The 17110-nt window shown below is 55.9% G+C and overlaps 1 protein-coding gene across 1 annotated transcript in view; it reads right to left on the bottom strand.

Annotated features, from left to right (window-relative positions):
• The window catches only part of KIF22 (kinesin family member 22), a gene marked incomplete at its 5' end in the record, with an annotated part of 68917 nt that overhangs the window by 30827 nt on the left and 20980 nt on the right, over nt 1–17110 (bottom strand). The window contains 3 exons of the mRNA XM_078883459.1: nt 399–507; nt 2710–2863; nt 14812–14932. Coding sequence (XP_078739585.1) covers nt 399–507; nt 2710–2863; nt 14812–14932 — 384 coding nt within the window. The remainder of the gene's footprint in view (nt 1–398; nt 508–2709; nt 2864–14811; nt 14933–17110) is intronic.

The following is a 17110-nucleotide window of genomic DNA, read 5'->3' on the forward strand; positions in this document are numbered from 1 at the left end:
GAGACACGCACACAGAGACGCACAGAGACACACACACACAGACACACACACACAGACACACACACAGAGACACGCACATAGAGATACGCACAGAGACACACACACACAGATACACACACAGAGACACGCACATAGAGATACGCACAGAGACACACAGAGACACACACAGAGACACACACAGACACACGGGGTGAGACACACACAGAGACACACACACACACAGACACGCACACACAGACACGCACACAGAGACACACACACAGAGACACACACACACAGACACACACAGACACACACAGACAGAGACACACGGGGTGAGACACACACACACTGACACACACACACAGACACACACACAGAGACACGCACACCTAGGTCCCCTCAGCCTCAACTCTCACCTGAGGAAGGCTTTGGGTAGGGGCGGTTCCCGTTCCGTGTCTCTGCGTCTCTCCGCGTCTCTCGGTGTCTCCTCCTGAACGCGGCCAAGCTTTGAGGGGGCATCGGGGGCTGGAGGGGTGAGGTTCATAATGTCAGAGACGCTAAGAGGCTGGGTTCAACACGGGGTCCGGTTTCTCCCTCTCTCTCTCAGGGAAGTTGAGGGTGGGAGTGGGTGGGTGAGTGAGTGGGTGGGTGGGTGGGTGAGTGGGTGGGTGGGTGGGTGGGTGAGTGAGTGAGTGGGTGAGTGGGTGGGTGTGTGGGTGAGTGGGTGGGTGGGTGGGTGAGTGGGTGAGTGGGTGGGTGAGGGAGTGGGTGGGTGGGTGAGTGAGTGAGTGAGTGAGTGGGTGGGTGAGTGGGTGGGTGGGTGGGTGCGTGAGTGAGTGGGTGAGTGAGTGGGTGGGTGAGTGAGTGGGTGGGTGAGTGTGTGGGTGGGTGGGTGGGTGGGTGAGTGAGTGAGTGGGTGAGTGAGTGAGTGGGTGAGTGAGTGAGTGGGTGAGTGAGTGGGTGGGTGAGTGGGTGGGTGGGTGAGTGAGTGGGTGGGTGGGTGGGTGGGTGGGTGCGTGAGTGAGTGGGTGAGTGAGTGGGTGGGTGAGTGAGTGGGTGGGTGAGTGGGTGAGTGTGTGGGTGAGTGGGTGAGGGAGTGGGTGGGTGGGTGAGTGAGTGGGTGGGTGAGTGGGTGGCTGAGTGAGTGGGTGGGTGGGTGAGTGGGTGAGTGGGTGAGCGAGTGGGTGGGTAGGTAAGTGAGTGAGCTAGCAAGTGGGTGAGCGATCGAGTGAGTGAGCGATCGAGTGAGTGAGTGAGTGGGTGCGTGGGTTGTTGAGTGGGTGGGTGGGTGGATAAGTGGGTGAGGGAGTGAGTGGGTGAGTGAGTGGGTGGGTGAGTGGGTGAGTGGGTGGGTAGGTGAGTGAGTGAGTGGGTGGGTGAGCGAGCGAGTGGGTGGGTGAGTGAGTGGGTGGGTGAGTGGGTGAGTGAGTGGGTGGGTGAGTGAGTGAGTGGGTGGGTGGGTGGGTGGGTGGGTGAGTGGGTGGGTGAGTGAGTGAGTGAGTGGGTGGGTGGGTGGGTGAGTGGGTGGGTGGGTGGGTGCGTGAGTGAGTGAGTGGGTGAGTGAGTGAGTGAGTGAGTGAGTGGGTGGGTGAGTGAGTGAGTGAGTGGGTGGGTGGGTGAGTGGGTGAGTGTGTGGGTGAGTGGGTGAGGGAGTGGGTGGGTGGGTGAGTGAGTGGGTGGGTGAGTGGGTGGCTGAGTGAGTGGGTGGGTGGGTGAGTGGGTGGGTGGGTGAGTGGGTGAGCGAGTGGGTGGCTAGGTAAGTGAGTGAGCTAGCAAGTGGGTGAGCGATCGAGTGAGTGAGTGAGTGGGTGCGTGGGTTGTTGAGTGGGTGGGTGGATAAATGGGTGAGGGAGTGAGTGGGTGAGTGAGTGGGTAGGTGAGTGAGTGGGTGGGTGAGCGAGTGGGTGAGTCAGTGAGTGGGTGGGTGAGTGAGTGAGTGGGTGGGTGAGTGAGTGGGTGGGTGGGTGAGTGGGTGGGTGAGTGAGTGAGTGGGTGAGTGAGTGAGTGGGTGAGTGGGTGGGTGAGTGGGTGAGTGGGTGGGTGGCTGAGTGAGTGGGTGGGTGAGTGGGTGGGTGAGTGGGTGGGTGAGCGAGTGGGTGGGTGGGTAGGTAAGTGAGTGAGCTAGCAAGTGGGTGAGCGATCGAGTGAGTGCGTGGGTTGTTGAGTGGGTGGGTGGGTGGATAAGTGGGTGAGGGAGTGAGTGGGTGAGTGAGTGGGTGGGTGAGTGAGTGGGTGGGTGGGTGAGTGGGTGAGTGAGTGGGTGAGTGAGTGGGTGGGTGAGTGGGTGGCTGAGTGAGTGGGTGGGTGAGTGGGTGGGTGAGTGGGTGGGTGAGCGAGTGGGTGGGTGGGTAGGTAAGTGAGTGAGCTAGCAAGTGGGTGAGCGATCGAGTGAGTGAGTGAGTGGGTGCGTGGGTTGTTGAGTGGGTGGGTGGATAAGTGAGTGAGGGAGTGAGTGGGTGAGTGAGTGGGTGGGTGAGTGGGTGGGTGGGTGGGTGGGTGAGTGAGTGGGTGGGTGGGTGGGTGGGTGAGTGGGTGGGTGAGTGGGTGGGTGGGTGAGTGAGTGGGTGGGTGGGTGAGTGGGTGAGTGGGTGAGTGGGTGGGTGGGTGAGTGCGTGGGTGAGTGAGTGAGTGAGTGAGCAGGTGAGTGAGGGAGCGAGCGAGTGAGTGAGCGAGTGAGCGAGTGAGTGAGTGAGTGAGCGAGCGAGTGGGTGAGCGAGTGCCACTCACCGGCGGGCTGCGGTGCCGAGTGAGTGAAGGGGCGATTGACAATGCTCCTGGATTTGGCGGCGAAGTTGAGGGCGTTGAGGGAGTTGAAGTAGTGGGGGAGCTCGGGGGCAACGTTGGTGATGAGTACAGCGTGGGCACTGCCACCCAGAGAGTCCTACAGCCAGAGAGAGACTCACCAACTCACTCACCCACTCACCTACTCACTCACCTACTCACTCACCCACTCACTCAACCACTCACATACTCACTCACTCACACACCAACTCACTCACTCACTCACCCACCACTCACTCACCAACTCACACGCCCACTCACCTACTCACTCACTCACTCACCCACCACTCACTCACCTACTCACTCACCCACTCACTCACCCACTCACCTACTGACTCACCCACTCACTCACCCACACACCAACTCATTCACTCACCTACACACTCACCTACTCACTCACTCACTCACCCGTGATGAGTACAGCGTGGGCACTGCCACCCAGAGAGTCCTACAGCCAGAGAGAGACTCACCAACTCACTCACCCACTCACTCAACCACTCACCTACTGACTCACCCACTCACTCACCCACTCACTCACTCACCCACTCACTCACTCACTCATCCGTGATGAGTACAGCGTGGGCACTGCCACCCAGAGAGTCCTACAGCCAGAGAGAGACTCACCAACTCACTCACCCACTCACTCAACCACTCACCTACTCACTCACCCACACACCAACTCACTCACTCACTCACCCATGATGAGTACAGCGTGGGCACTGCCACCCAGAGAGTCCTACAGCCAGAGAGAGACTCACCAACTCACTCACCCACTCACCTACTCACTCACCTACTCACTCACCCACTCACTCACTCACTCACCTACTCACTCACTCACTCACCCATGATGAGTACAGCGTGGGCACTGCCACCCAGAGAGTCCTACAGCCAGAGAGAGACTCACCAACTCACTCACCCACTCACTCAACCACTCACCTACTCACTCACCCACACACCAACTCACTCACTCACTCACCCATGATGAGTACAGCGTGGACACTGCCACCCAGAGAGTCCTACAGCCAGAGAGAGACTCACCAACTCACTCACCCACTCACCTACTGACTCACCCACTCACTCACCCACACACCAACTCACTCACTCACTCACTCACTCACTCACCACATGATGAGTACAGCGTGGGCACTGCCACCCAGAGAGTCCTACAGCCAGAGAGAGACTCACCAACTCACTCACCCACTCACCTACTGACTCACCCACTCACTCACCCACACACCAACTCACTCACTCACCTACTCACTCACTCACTCACCCATGATGAGTACAGCGTGGGCACTGCCACCCAGAGAGTCCTACAGCCAGAGAGAGACTCACCAACTCACTCACCCACTCACCTACTGACTCACCCACTCACTCACCCACACACCAACTCACTCACTCACCTACTCACTCACTCACTCACCCATGATGAGTACAGCGTGGGCACTGCCACCCAGAGAGTCCTACAGCCAGAGAGAGACTCACCAACTCACTCACCCACTCACCTACTGACTCACCCACTCACTCACCCACACACCAACTCACTCACTCACTCACTCACTCACTCACTCACTCACTCACTCACCCATGATGAGTACAGCGTGGGCACTGCCACCCAGAGAGTCCTACAGCCAGAGAGAGACTCACCAACTCACTCACCCACTCACCTACTGACTCACCCACACACCCACTCACTCACCCACTCACTCACTCACCCACTCACTCACTCACTCATCCGTGATGAGTACAGCGTGGGCACTGCCACCCAGAGAGTCCTACAGCCAGAGAGAGACTCACCAACTCACTCACCCACTCACTCAACCACTCACCTACTGACTCACCCACTCACTCACCCACACACCAACTCACTCACTCACCTACTCACTCACTCACTCACCCATGATGAGTACAGCGTGGGCACTGCCACCCAGAGAGTCCTACAGCCAGAGAGAGACTCACCAACTCACTCACCCACTCACCTACTGACTCACCCACTCACTCACCCACACACCAACTCACTCACTCACCTACTCACTCACTCACTCACCTACTCACTCACTCACTCATCCGTGATGAGTACAGCGTGGGCACTGCCACCCAGAGAGTCCTACAGCCAGAGAGAGACTCACCAACTCACTCACCCACTCACCTACTGACTCACCCACTCACTCACCCACACACCAACTCACTCACTCACCTACACACTCACCTACTCACTCACTCACTCATCCGTGATGAGTACAGCGTGGGCACTGCCACCCAGAGAGTCCTACAGCCAGAGAGAGACTCACCAACTCACTCACCCACTCACCTACTGACTCACCCACTCACTCACCCACACACCAACTCACTCACTCACTCACCTACTCACTCACTCACTCACCCATGATGAGTACAGCGTGGGCACTGCCACCCAGAGAGTCCTACAGCCAGAGAGAGACTCACCCACTCACTCACCCACTCACCTACTGACTCACCCACTCACTCACCCACACACCAACTCACTCACTCACCTACTCACTCACTCACTCACCCATGATGAGTACAGCGTGGGCACTGCCACCCAGAGAGTCCTACAGCCAGAGAGAGACTCACCAACTCACTCACCCACTCACCTACTGACTCACCCACTCACTCACCCACACACCAACTCACTCACTCACCCACTCACTCACTCACTCATCCGTGATGAGTACAGCGTGGGCACTGCCACCCAGAGAGTCCTACAGCCAGAGAGAGACTCACCAACTCACTCACCCACTCACCTACTCACTCACCTACTCACTCACCCACTCACTCACTCACTCACTCACCTACTCACTCACTCACTCACCCATGATGAGTACAGCGTGGGCACTGCCACCCAGAGAGTCCTACAGCCAGAGAGAGACTCACCAACTCACTCACCCACTCACTCAACCACTCACCTACTGACTCACCCACTCACTCACCCACACACCAACTCATTCACTCACCTACACACTCACCTACTCACTCACTCACCTGTGATGAGTACAGCGTGGGCACTGCCACCCAGAAAGTCCTACAGCCAGAGAGAGACTCACCAACTCACTCACCCACTCACTCAACCACTCACCTACTGACTCACCCACTCACTCACCCACACACCAACTCATTCACTCACCTACACACTCACCTACTCACTCACTCACTCACCTGTGATGAGTACAGCGTGGGCACTGCCACCCAGAGAGTCCTACAGCCAGAGAGAGACTCACCAACTCACTCACCCACTCACCTACTGACTCACCCACTCACTCACCCACACACCAACTCACTCACTCACTCACCTACACACTCACCTACTCACTCACTCACTCACCCGTGATGAGTACAGCGTGGGCACTGCCACCCAGAGAGTCCTACAGCCAGAGAGACTCACTCATTCACCTACTCACTCACCCACTCACTCACCTACTCACTCACCTACTCAACCAGTCACTCACCCACTCGCTCACTCACCTACTCACTCACCCACTCACTCACCCACTCACTCACCCACTCACTCACCCACTCACTCACCCACTCACCTACTCACTCACTCACCCACTCACTCACCCACTCACTCACTCACTCACCCACCACTCACTCACCAACTCACACGCCCACTCACCTACTCACTCACCCACACACCAACTCACTCACTCACCTACACACTCACCTACTCACTCACTCACTCATCCGTGATGAGTACAGCGTGGGCACTGCCACCCAGAGAGTCCTACAGCCAGAGAGAGACTCACCAACTCACTCACCCACTCACCTACTGACTCACCCACTCACTCACCCACACACCAACTCACTCACTCACCTACACACTCACCTACTCACTCACTCACTCATCCGTGATGAGTACAGCGTGGGCACTGCCACCCAGAGAGTCCTACAGCCAGAGAGAGACTCACCAACTCACTCACCCACTCACCTACTGACTCACCCACTCACTCACCCACACACCAACTCACTCACTCACCTACTCACTCACTCACTCACCCATGATGAGTACAGCGTGGGCACTGCCACCCAGAGAGTCCTACAGCCAGAGAGAGACTCACCAACTCACTCACCCACTCACCTACTGACTCACCCACTCACTCACCCACACACCAACTCACTCACTCACCTACTCACTCACTCACTCACCCATGATGAGTACAGCGTGGGCACTGCCACCCAGAGAGTCCTACAGCCAGAGAGAGACTCACCAACTCACTCACCCACTCACCTACTGACTCACCCACTCACTCACCCACACACCAACTCACTCACTCACCTACTCACTCACTCACTCACCCATGATGAGTACAGCGTGGGCACTGCCACCCAGAGAGTCCTACAGCCAGAGAGAGACTCACCAACTCACTCACCCACTCACCTACTGACTCACCCACTCACTCACCCACACACCAACTCACTCACTCACCTACTCACTCACTCACTCACCCATGATGAGTACAGCGTGGGCACTGCCACCCAGAGAGTCCTACAGCCAGAGAGAGACTCACCAACTCACTCACCCACTCACTCACCCACTCACCTACTGACTCACCCACTCACTCACCCACACACCAACTCACTCACTCACCTACTCACTCACTCACCCATGATGAGTACAGCGTGGGCACTGCCACCCAGAGAGTCCTACAGCCAGAGAGAGACTCACCAACTCACTCACCCACTCACTCAACCACTCACCTACTGACTCACCCACTCACTCACCCACTCACCTACTCACTCACTCACACACCAACTCACTCACTCACTCACCCACCACTCACTCACCAACTCACACGCCCACTCACCTACTCACTCACTCACTCACCCACCACTCACTCACCTACTCACTCACCCACTCACTCACTCACTCACCCATGATGAGTACAGCGTGGGCACTGCCACCCAGAGAGTCCTACAGCCAGAGAGAGACTCACCAACTCACTCACCCACTCACCTACTGACTCACCCACTCACTCACCCACACACCAACTCACTCACTCACCTACTCACTCACTCACTCACCCATGATGAGTACAGCGTGGGCACTGCCACCCAGAGAGTCCTACAGCCAGAGAGAGACTCAGCAACTCACTCACCCACTCACCTACTGACTCACCCACTCACTCACCCACACACCAACTCACTCACTCACCTACTCACTCACTCACTCACCCATGATGAGTACAGCGTGGGCACTGCCACCCAGAGAGTCCTACAGCCAGAGAGAGACTCACCAACTCACTCACCCACTCACCTACTGACTCACCCACTCACTCACCCACACACCAACTCACTCACTCACCTACTCACTCACTCACTCACCCATGATGAGTACAGCGTGGGCACTGCCACCCAGAGAGTCCTACAGCCAGAGAGAGACTCACCAACTCACTCAACCACTCACCTACTGACTCACCCACTCACTCACCCACACACCAACTCACTCACTCACCTACACACTCACCTACTCACTCACTCACTCACTCACCCGTGATGCGTACAGCGTGGGCACTGCCACCCAGAGAGTCCTACAGCCAGAGAGAGACTCACCAACTCACTCACCCACTCACTCACCCATCCACTCACCCACTCACTCACCCACTCATTCACCTACTCACCTACTCACTCACTCACTCACCTACTCACTCACCCACTCACTCACCTACTCATCAACTCACTCACTCACCTACTCACTCACCCACCCACTCGCCCACTCACTTACCAACTCACTCACCCACTCACTCACCAACTCACTCACCAACTCACTCACCCACTCAATCACCTACTCACTCACCCACTAACTGACCCACTCACTCACCCACCCACCCACTCACTATCCCACTCACTCAACCACCCACTCACCCACTCACTCACCCACTCATTCACCTACTCACCTACTCACTCACTCACCTACTCACTCACCCACTCATCAACTCACTCACCCATCCACTCACTTACCAACTCACTCACCCACTCACTCACCCACCCACCCACTCACTCACCCACTCACTCACCTCCTCACTCACCCACCCACCACTCACTCACCAACTCACTCACCCACTCATTCACCTACTCACTCACTCACCAACTCACTCTCCCACTCACTCACCCACTCACTCACCTACTCACCAACTTACTCACCCACCCACTCATTCACCTACTCACTCACTCACCAACTCACTCACCCACTCACTCACCCACTCACCTACTCATCAACTCACTCACCCACCCACTCGCCCACTCACTTACCAACTCAATTACCCACTCACTCACTCACCCACTCACTCACCCACCCACCCACTCACTCACCCACCAACTCTCGCACTCACTCACCTCCTCACTCCCTCACCCACTCACTCACCAACTCACTCACCCACTCACCCACCAACCACTCACTCACCAACTCACTCACCCACTCATTCACCTACTCACTCACTCACCAACTCACTCTCCCACTCACTCACCCACTCACTCACCTACTCACCAACTCACTCACCCACCCACTCATTCACCTACTCACTCACTCACCAACTCACTCACCCACTCACTCACCCACTCACCTACTCATCAACTCACTCACCCACCCACTCGCCCACTCACTTACCCACCGACTCTCCAAATCACTCACCCACTCACTCACCTACTCATCAACTCACTCACTCACCTACTCACTCACCCACCCACTCGCCCACCCACTCGCCCACTCACTTACCAACTCACTCACTCACCCACTCACTCACCCACTCACTCACCCACTCACTCACCTCCTCACTCCCTCACTCACTCCCTCACCCACTCACTCACCCACTCACTCACCCACCCACTCTCCCACTCACTCACCCACTCACTCACCCACTCACTCACCCACTCACCTACTGACTCACCCACTCACTCACCCACACACCAACTCACTCACTCACCTACACACTCACCTACTCACTCACTCACTCACCCGTGATGAGTACAGCGTGGGCACTGCCACCCAGAGAGTCCTACAGCCAGAGAGAGACTCACCAACTCACTCACCCACTCACTCAACCACTCACCTACTGACTCACCCACTCACTCACCCACTCACCTACTCATCAACTCACTCACCCACCCACTCGCCCACTCACTTACCAACTCAATTACCCACTCACTCACTCACCCACTCACTCACCCACCCACCCACTCACTCACCCACCAACTCTCGCACTCACTCACCTCCTCACTCCCTCACCCACTCACTCACCAACTCACTCACCCACTCACCCACCAACCACTCACTCACCAACTCACTCACCCACTCATTCACCTACTCACTCACTCACCAACTCACTCTCCCACTCACTCACCCACTCACTCACCTACTCACCAACTCACTCACCCACCCACTCATTCACCTACTCACTCACTCACCAACTCACTCACCCACTCACTCACCCACTCACCTACTCATCAACTCACTCACCCACCCACTCGCCCACTCACTTACCCACCGACTCTCCAAATCACTCACCCACTCACTCACCTACTCATCAACTCACTCACTCACCTACTCACTCACCCACCCACTCGCCCACCCACTCGCCCACTCACTTACCAACTCACTCACTCACCCACTCACTCACCCACTCACTCACCCACTCACTCACCTCCTCACTCCCTCACTCACTCCCTCACCCACTCACTCACCCACTCACTCACCCACCCACTCTCCCACTCACTCACCCACTCACTCACCCACTCACTCACCCACTCACCTACTGACTCACCCACTCACTCACCCACACACCAACTCACTCACTCACCTACACACTCACCTACTCACTCACTCACTCACCCGTGATGAGTACAGCGTGGGCACTGCCACCCAGAGAGTCCTACAGCCAGAGAGACTCACTCATTCACCTACTCACTCACCCACTCACTCACCTACTCACTCACCTACTCAACCAGTCACTCACCCACTCGCTCACTCACCTACTCACTCACCCACTCACTCACCCACTCACCTACTCACTCACTCACCCACTCACTCACTCACTCACTCACTCACCCACCACTCACTCACCAACTCACACGCCCACTCACCTACTCACTCACTCACACACCAACTCACTCACTCACTCACCCACCACTCACTCACCAACTCACACGCCCACTCACCTACTCACTCACTCACCCACCACTCACTCACCAACTCACTCACCCACTCACTCAACCACTCACCTACTGACTCACCCACTCACTCACCCACCCACACACCAACTCACTCACTCACCTACACACTCACCTACTCACTCACTCACTCAGCCGTGATGAGTACAGCGTGGGCACTGCCACCCAGAGAGTCCTACAGCCAGAGAGAGACTCACCAACTCACTCACCCACTCACTCACCCACTCACCTACTGACTCACCCACTCACTCACCCACACACCAACTCACTCACTCACCTACACACTCACCTACTCACCCAGTCACTCACCCACTCGCTCACTCACCTACTCACTCACCCACTCACTCACCCACTCACCTACTCACTCACTCACTCACCCACTCACTCACTCACCCACTCACTCACTCACTCACTCACTCACCCACCACTCACTCCCCAACTCACACGCCCACTCACCTACTCACTCACTCACACACCAACTCACTCACTCACTCACCCACCCACTAACTGACCCACTCACTCACTCACCCACCCACTCTCCCACTCACTCACCAACTCACCCACTCACTCACCTCCTCACTCCGTCACCCACTCATTCACCTACTCACCTACTCACTCACTCACCAACTCACTCTCCCACTCACTCACCCACCCACTCAGCCACCCACTCTCCCACTCACCCACCCACTCATTCACCTACTCACTCACTCACCAACTCACTCACCCACTCACTCGCCCACTCACTTACCAACTCACTTACCCACCCACTCTCCAACTCACTCACCCACTCACTCACCTACTCATCAACTCACTCACCTACTCACTCACCCACCCACTCGCCCACCCACTCGCCCACTCACTTACCAACTCACTCACCCACTCACTCACCCACTCACTCACTCACCCACCCACCCACCCACTCACTCACCCAACCACTCACCCACCCACTCACCCACTCACTCACCCACTCATTCACCTACTCACCTACTCACTCACTCACTCACCTACTCACTCACCCACTCACTCACCTACTCATCAACTCACTCACTCACCTACTCACTCACCCACCCACTCGCCCACTCACTTACCAACTCACTCACCCACTCACTCACCAACTCACTCAACCAACTCACTCACCCACTCAATCACCTACTCACTCACCCACTAACTGACCCACTCACTCACCCACCCACCCACTCACTATCCCACTCACTCAACCACCCACTCACCCACTCACTCACCCACTCATTCACCTACTCACTCACTCACCTACTCACTCACCCACTCATCAACTCACTCACCCACCCACTCGCCCACTCACTTACCAACTCACTCACCCACTCACTCACCCACTCACTCACCCACCCACCCACTTACTCACCCACCCACCCACTCACCCACTCACTCACCTCCTCACTCACCCACCCACCACTCACTCACCAACTCACTCACCCACTCATTCACCTACTCACCTACTCACTCACTCACCAACTCACTCTCCCACTCACTCACCCACTCACTCACCTACTCGCCAACTCACTCACCCACCCACTCATTCACCTACTCACTCACTCACCAACTCACTCACCCACTCACTCACCAACTCACTCACCCACTCACCTACTCATCAACTCACTCACCCACCCACTCGCCCACTCACTTACCAACTCACTTACCCACCCACCACTCACTCACCAACTCACTCACCCACTCATTCACCTACTCACCTACTCACTCACTCACCAACTCACTCTCCCACCCACTCACCTACTCATCAACTCACTCACCCACCCACTCACCCACTCACTCACCTCCTCACTCACCCACCCACCACTCACTCACCAACTCACTCACCCACTCATTCACCTACTCACCTACTCACTCACTCACCAACTCACTCTCCCACTCACTCACCCACTCATTCACCTACTCACTCACTCACCAACTCACTCTCCCACTCACTCACCCACTCACTCACCTACTCACTAACTCACTCACCCACCCACTCATTCACCTACTCACTCACTCACCAACTCACTCACCCACTCACCTACTCATCAACTCACTCACCCACCCACTCGCCCACTCACTTAATAACTCACTTACCCACCCACTCTCCAAATCACTCACCCACTCATTCACCTACTCACCTAATCACTCACTCACCAACTCACTCTCCCACTCACTCACCCACTCACTCACCTACTCACTAACTCACTCACCCACCCACTCATTCACCTACTCACTCACTCACCAACTCACTCACCCACTCACCTACTCATCAACTCACTCACCCACCCACTCGCCCACTCACTTAATAACTCACTTACCCACCCACTCTCCAAATCACTCACCCACTCACTCACCTACTCATCAACTCACTCACTCACCTACTCACTCACCCACCCACTCGCCCACCCACTCGCCCACTCACTTACCAACTCACTCACCCACTCACTCACTCACTCACCCACTCACTCACTCACCCACCCACCCACTCACTCACCCACCAACTCACGCACTCACTCACCTCCTCACTCCCTCACCCACTCACTCACCAACTCACTCACCCACCCACCACTCACTCACCAACTCACTCACCCACTCATTCACCTACTCACTCACTCACCAACTCACTCTCCCACTCACTCACCCACTCACTCACCTACTCACCAACTCACTCACCCACCCACTCATTCACCTACTCACTCACTCACCAACTCACTCACCCACTCACTCACCCACTCACCTACTCATCAACTCACTCACCCACCCACTCTCCAACTCACTCACCTACTCATCAACTCACTCACTCACCTACTCACTCACCCACCCACTCGCCCACCCACTCGCCCACCCACTCGCCCACTCACTTACCAACTCACTCACTCACCCACCCACTCGCCCACCCACTCGCCCACCCACTCGCCCACTCACTTACCAACTCACTCGCCCACTCACTTACCAACTCACTCACTCACCCAACCACTCTCCCACTCACTCACCCACTCACTCACTCACCCACCCACTCTCCCACTCACTCACTCACCCACCCACCCACTCTCCCACTCACTCACCCACTCACTCACTCACCCACTCACTCACTCACTCACTCACCCACTCACTCACCTACTCATCAACTCACCAACTCACCCACTCACTCACCTCCTCACTCACTCACCCACCGACTCACCCACTCACTCACCCACTCACTCACTCACTCACCCACTCACTCACCCACTCACTCACCTCCTCACTCACTCACCCACTCCCTCACCCACTCACTCACCCACTCCCTCACCCACTCACCCACTCACTCACCCACTCACTCACCCACTCACTCACCCACTCACTCACTCACTCACTCACTCACCCACTCACTCACCCACTCACACACTCACTCACTCACCTCCTCACTCCCTCACCCACTCACTCACCCACTCCCTCACCCACTCACCCACTCACTCACCCACTCACTCACTCACCCACTCACTCACCCACTCACTCACCCACTCACTCACCCACTCCCTCACCCACTCACTCACTCACCCACCGACTCACCCACTCACTCACCCACCCACTCACACACTCACTCACTCACCTCCTCACTCCCTCACCCACTCCCTCACCCACTCACTCACCCACTCCCTCACCCACTCACCCACTCACTCACCCACTCACTCACCCACTCACTCACTCACCCACCGACTCACCCACTCACTCACCCACTCCCTCACCCACTCACCCACTCCCTCACCCACCCACTCATTCACCCACCGACTCACCCACTCCCTCACCCAATCACTCACCCACTCACCCACTCACTCACCCACGCACAGTGAGACACAGGGAGGGAGGGTGGTTGACCTGCAGGAGTCGCGTGAGTTTGCTGTCCCTGTACGGCACTCGAGCGGAGCCGCTGTTGAGAGCGTCCACCACCTTGCTGAGCACCAGCAGAGAGCCGTTGATGGCTCCACTCTCCTTCAGCCTGCATCACACTCAGACACACACAGTGAGACACACACAGTGAGACACACACAGACAGACACACACACACTGAGACACACACACCACCTTGCTGAGCACCAGCAGAGAGCCGTTGATGGCTCCACTCTCCTTCAGCCTGCATCACACTCAGACACACACAGTGAGACACACACAGTGAGACACTGACACACACACACAGTGAGACACACACAGTGAGACACACACAGTGAGACACTGACACACACACACAGTGAGACACACACAGTGAGACACACTGACACACACACCACCTTGCTGAGCACCAGCAGAGAGCCGTTGATGGCTCCACTCTCCTTAAGCCTGGCTCACAAAGACACACACACAGACACACACACACTGAGACACTGACACACACAGACAGTGAGACACACACAGTGAGACACACACAGTGAGACACTGAAACACACACACAGTGAGACACACACACTGAGACACACACACACACACAGACACACTGAGACACACACACACACGCAGTGACACACACACACACTGAGACACAGACAGACACACACACACACTGAGACACACACACACACACGCAGTGACACACACTGAGACACAGACAGACACACACACACACTGAGACACACACACTGAGACACACACACACTGAGACACACACACACACACAGACACACTGAGACACACACACACACGCAGTGACACACACACACACTGAGACACACACACACACAGACACACTGAGACACACACACACGCAGTGACACACACACACACTGAGACACAGACAGACACACACACACTGAGACACACACACACACACTGAGACACAGACAGACACACACACACACTGAGACACACTGAGACACAGACAGACACACACACTGAGACACACACACACAGACACACTGAGACACACACACACGCAGTGACACACACACACACTGAGACACAGACAGACACACACACACTGAGACACACACACACACACACACACTGAGACACAGACAGACACACACACACACTGAGACACACACATACGCACACAGACAATTGTGCGTGTGCCACTGCAGTGTGTGTGTGCGTGTGTGACTGCTGCGTGTGTAGTGTGTGTCACTGCGTGTGTGTGTGTGTGTCACTGTGTGTGTGTCACTGCGTGTGTAGTGTGTGTCACTGTGTGTGTGTGTGAGTCACTCCGTGTGTAGTGTGTGTCACTGTGTGTGTAGTGTATGTCACTGCGTGTGTAGTGTGTGTCACTGTGTGTGTGTAGTGTGTGCCACTGCTGCGTGTGTGTGTGTGTCACTGTGTGTGTCACTCCGTGTGTGTGTGTGTCACTGTGTGTGTGTGTCACTCCCACGTGTGTAGTGTATGTGTGCGTGTGTCAATCAGTGTGTCACTGTGTGTGTAGTGTGTGTCACTGTGTGTGTAGTGTGTGTCACTCCGTGTGTGTGTGTGTCACTGTGTGTGTGTGTGTGTGTCACTCCCACGTGTGTAGTGTGTGTGTGCGCGTGTCACTACTGCGTGTGTAGTGTGTGTGTGCGTGTGTCACTCCCACGTGTGTCACTGCAGTGTGTGTGTGTGTGTCACTGTGTGTGTAGTGTGTGTCACTGCGTGTGTAGTGTGTGTCACTGTGTGTGTAGTGTGTGTCACTGTGTGTGTAGTGTGTGTTACTGCGTGTGTAGTGTGTGTCACTGCGTGTGTAGTGTGTGTCACTGTGTGTGTAGTGTGTGTCACTGTGTGTGTAGTGTGTGTCACTGTGTGTGTAGTGTGTGTCACTGTGTGTGTAGTGTGTGTCACTGTGTGTGTAGTGTGTGTCACTGTGTGTGTAGTGTGTGTCACTGTGTGTGTAGTGTGTGTCACTGCGTGTGTAGTGTGTGTCACTGTGTGTGTGTAGTGTGTGTCACTGCGTGTGTAGTGTGTGTCACTGTGTGTGTAGTGTGTGTGTAGTGTGTGTGTAGTGTGTGTCACTGTGTGTGTAGTGTGTGTCACTGCGTGTGTAGTGTGTGTCAATGCGTGTGTAGTGTGTGTCACTGCGTGTGTAGTGTGTGTCACTGTGTGTGTAGTGTGTGTGTAGTGTGTGTCACTGCGTGTGTAGTGTGTGTCACTGCGTGTGTAGTGTGTGTCACTGTGTGTGTAGTGTGTGTCACTGCGTGTGTAGTGTGTGTCACTGCGTGTG

Source organism: Lampetra fluviatilis, chromosome 71 (genome assembly GCF_964198595.1).
Source record: "Lampetra fluviatilis chromosome 71, kcLamFluv1.1, whole genome shotgun sequence".
Lineage (NCBI taxonomy): Eukaryota > Metazoa > Chordata > Hyperoartia > Petromyzontiformes > Petromyzontidae > Lampetra > Lampetra fluviatilis.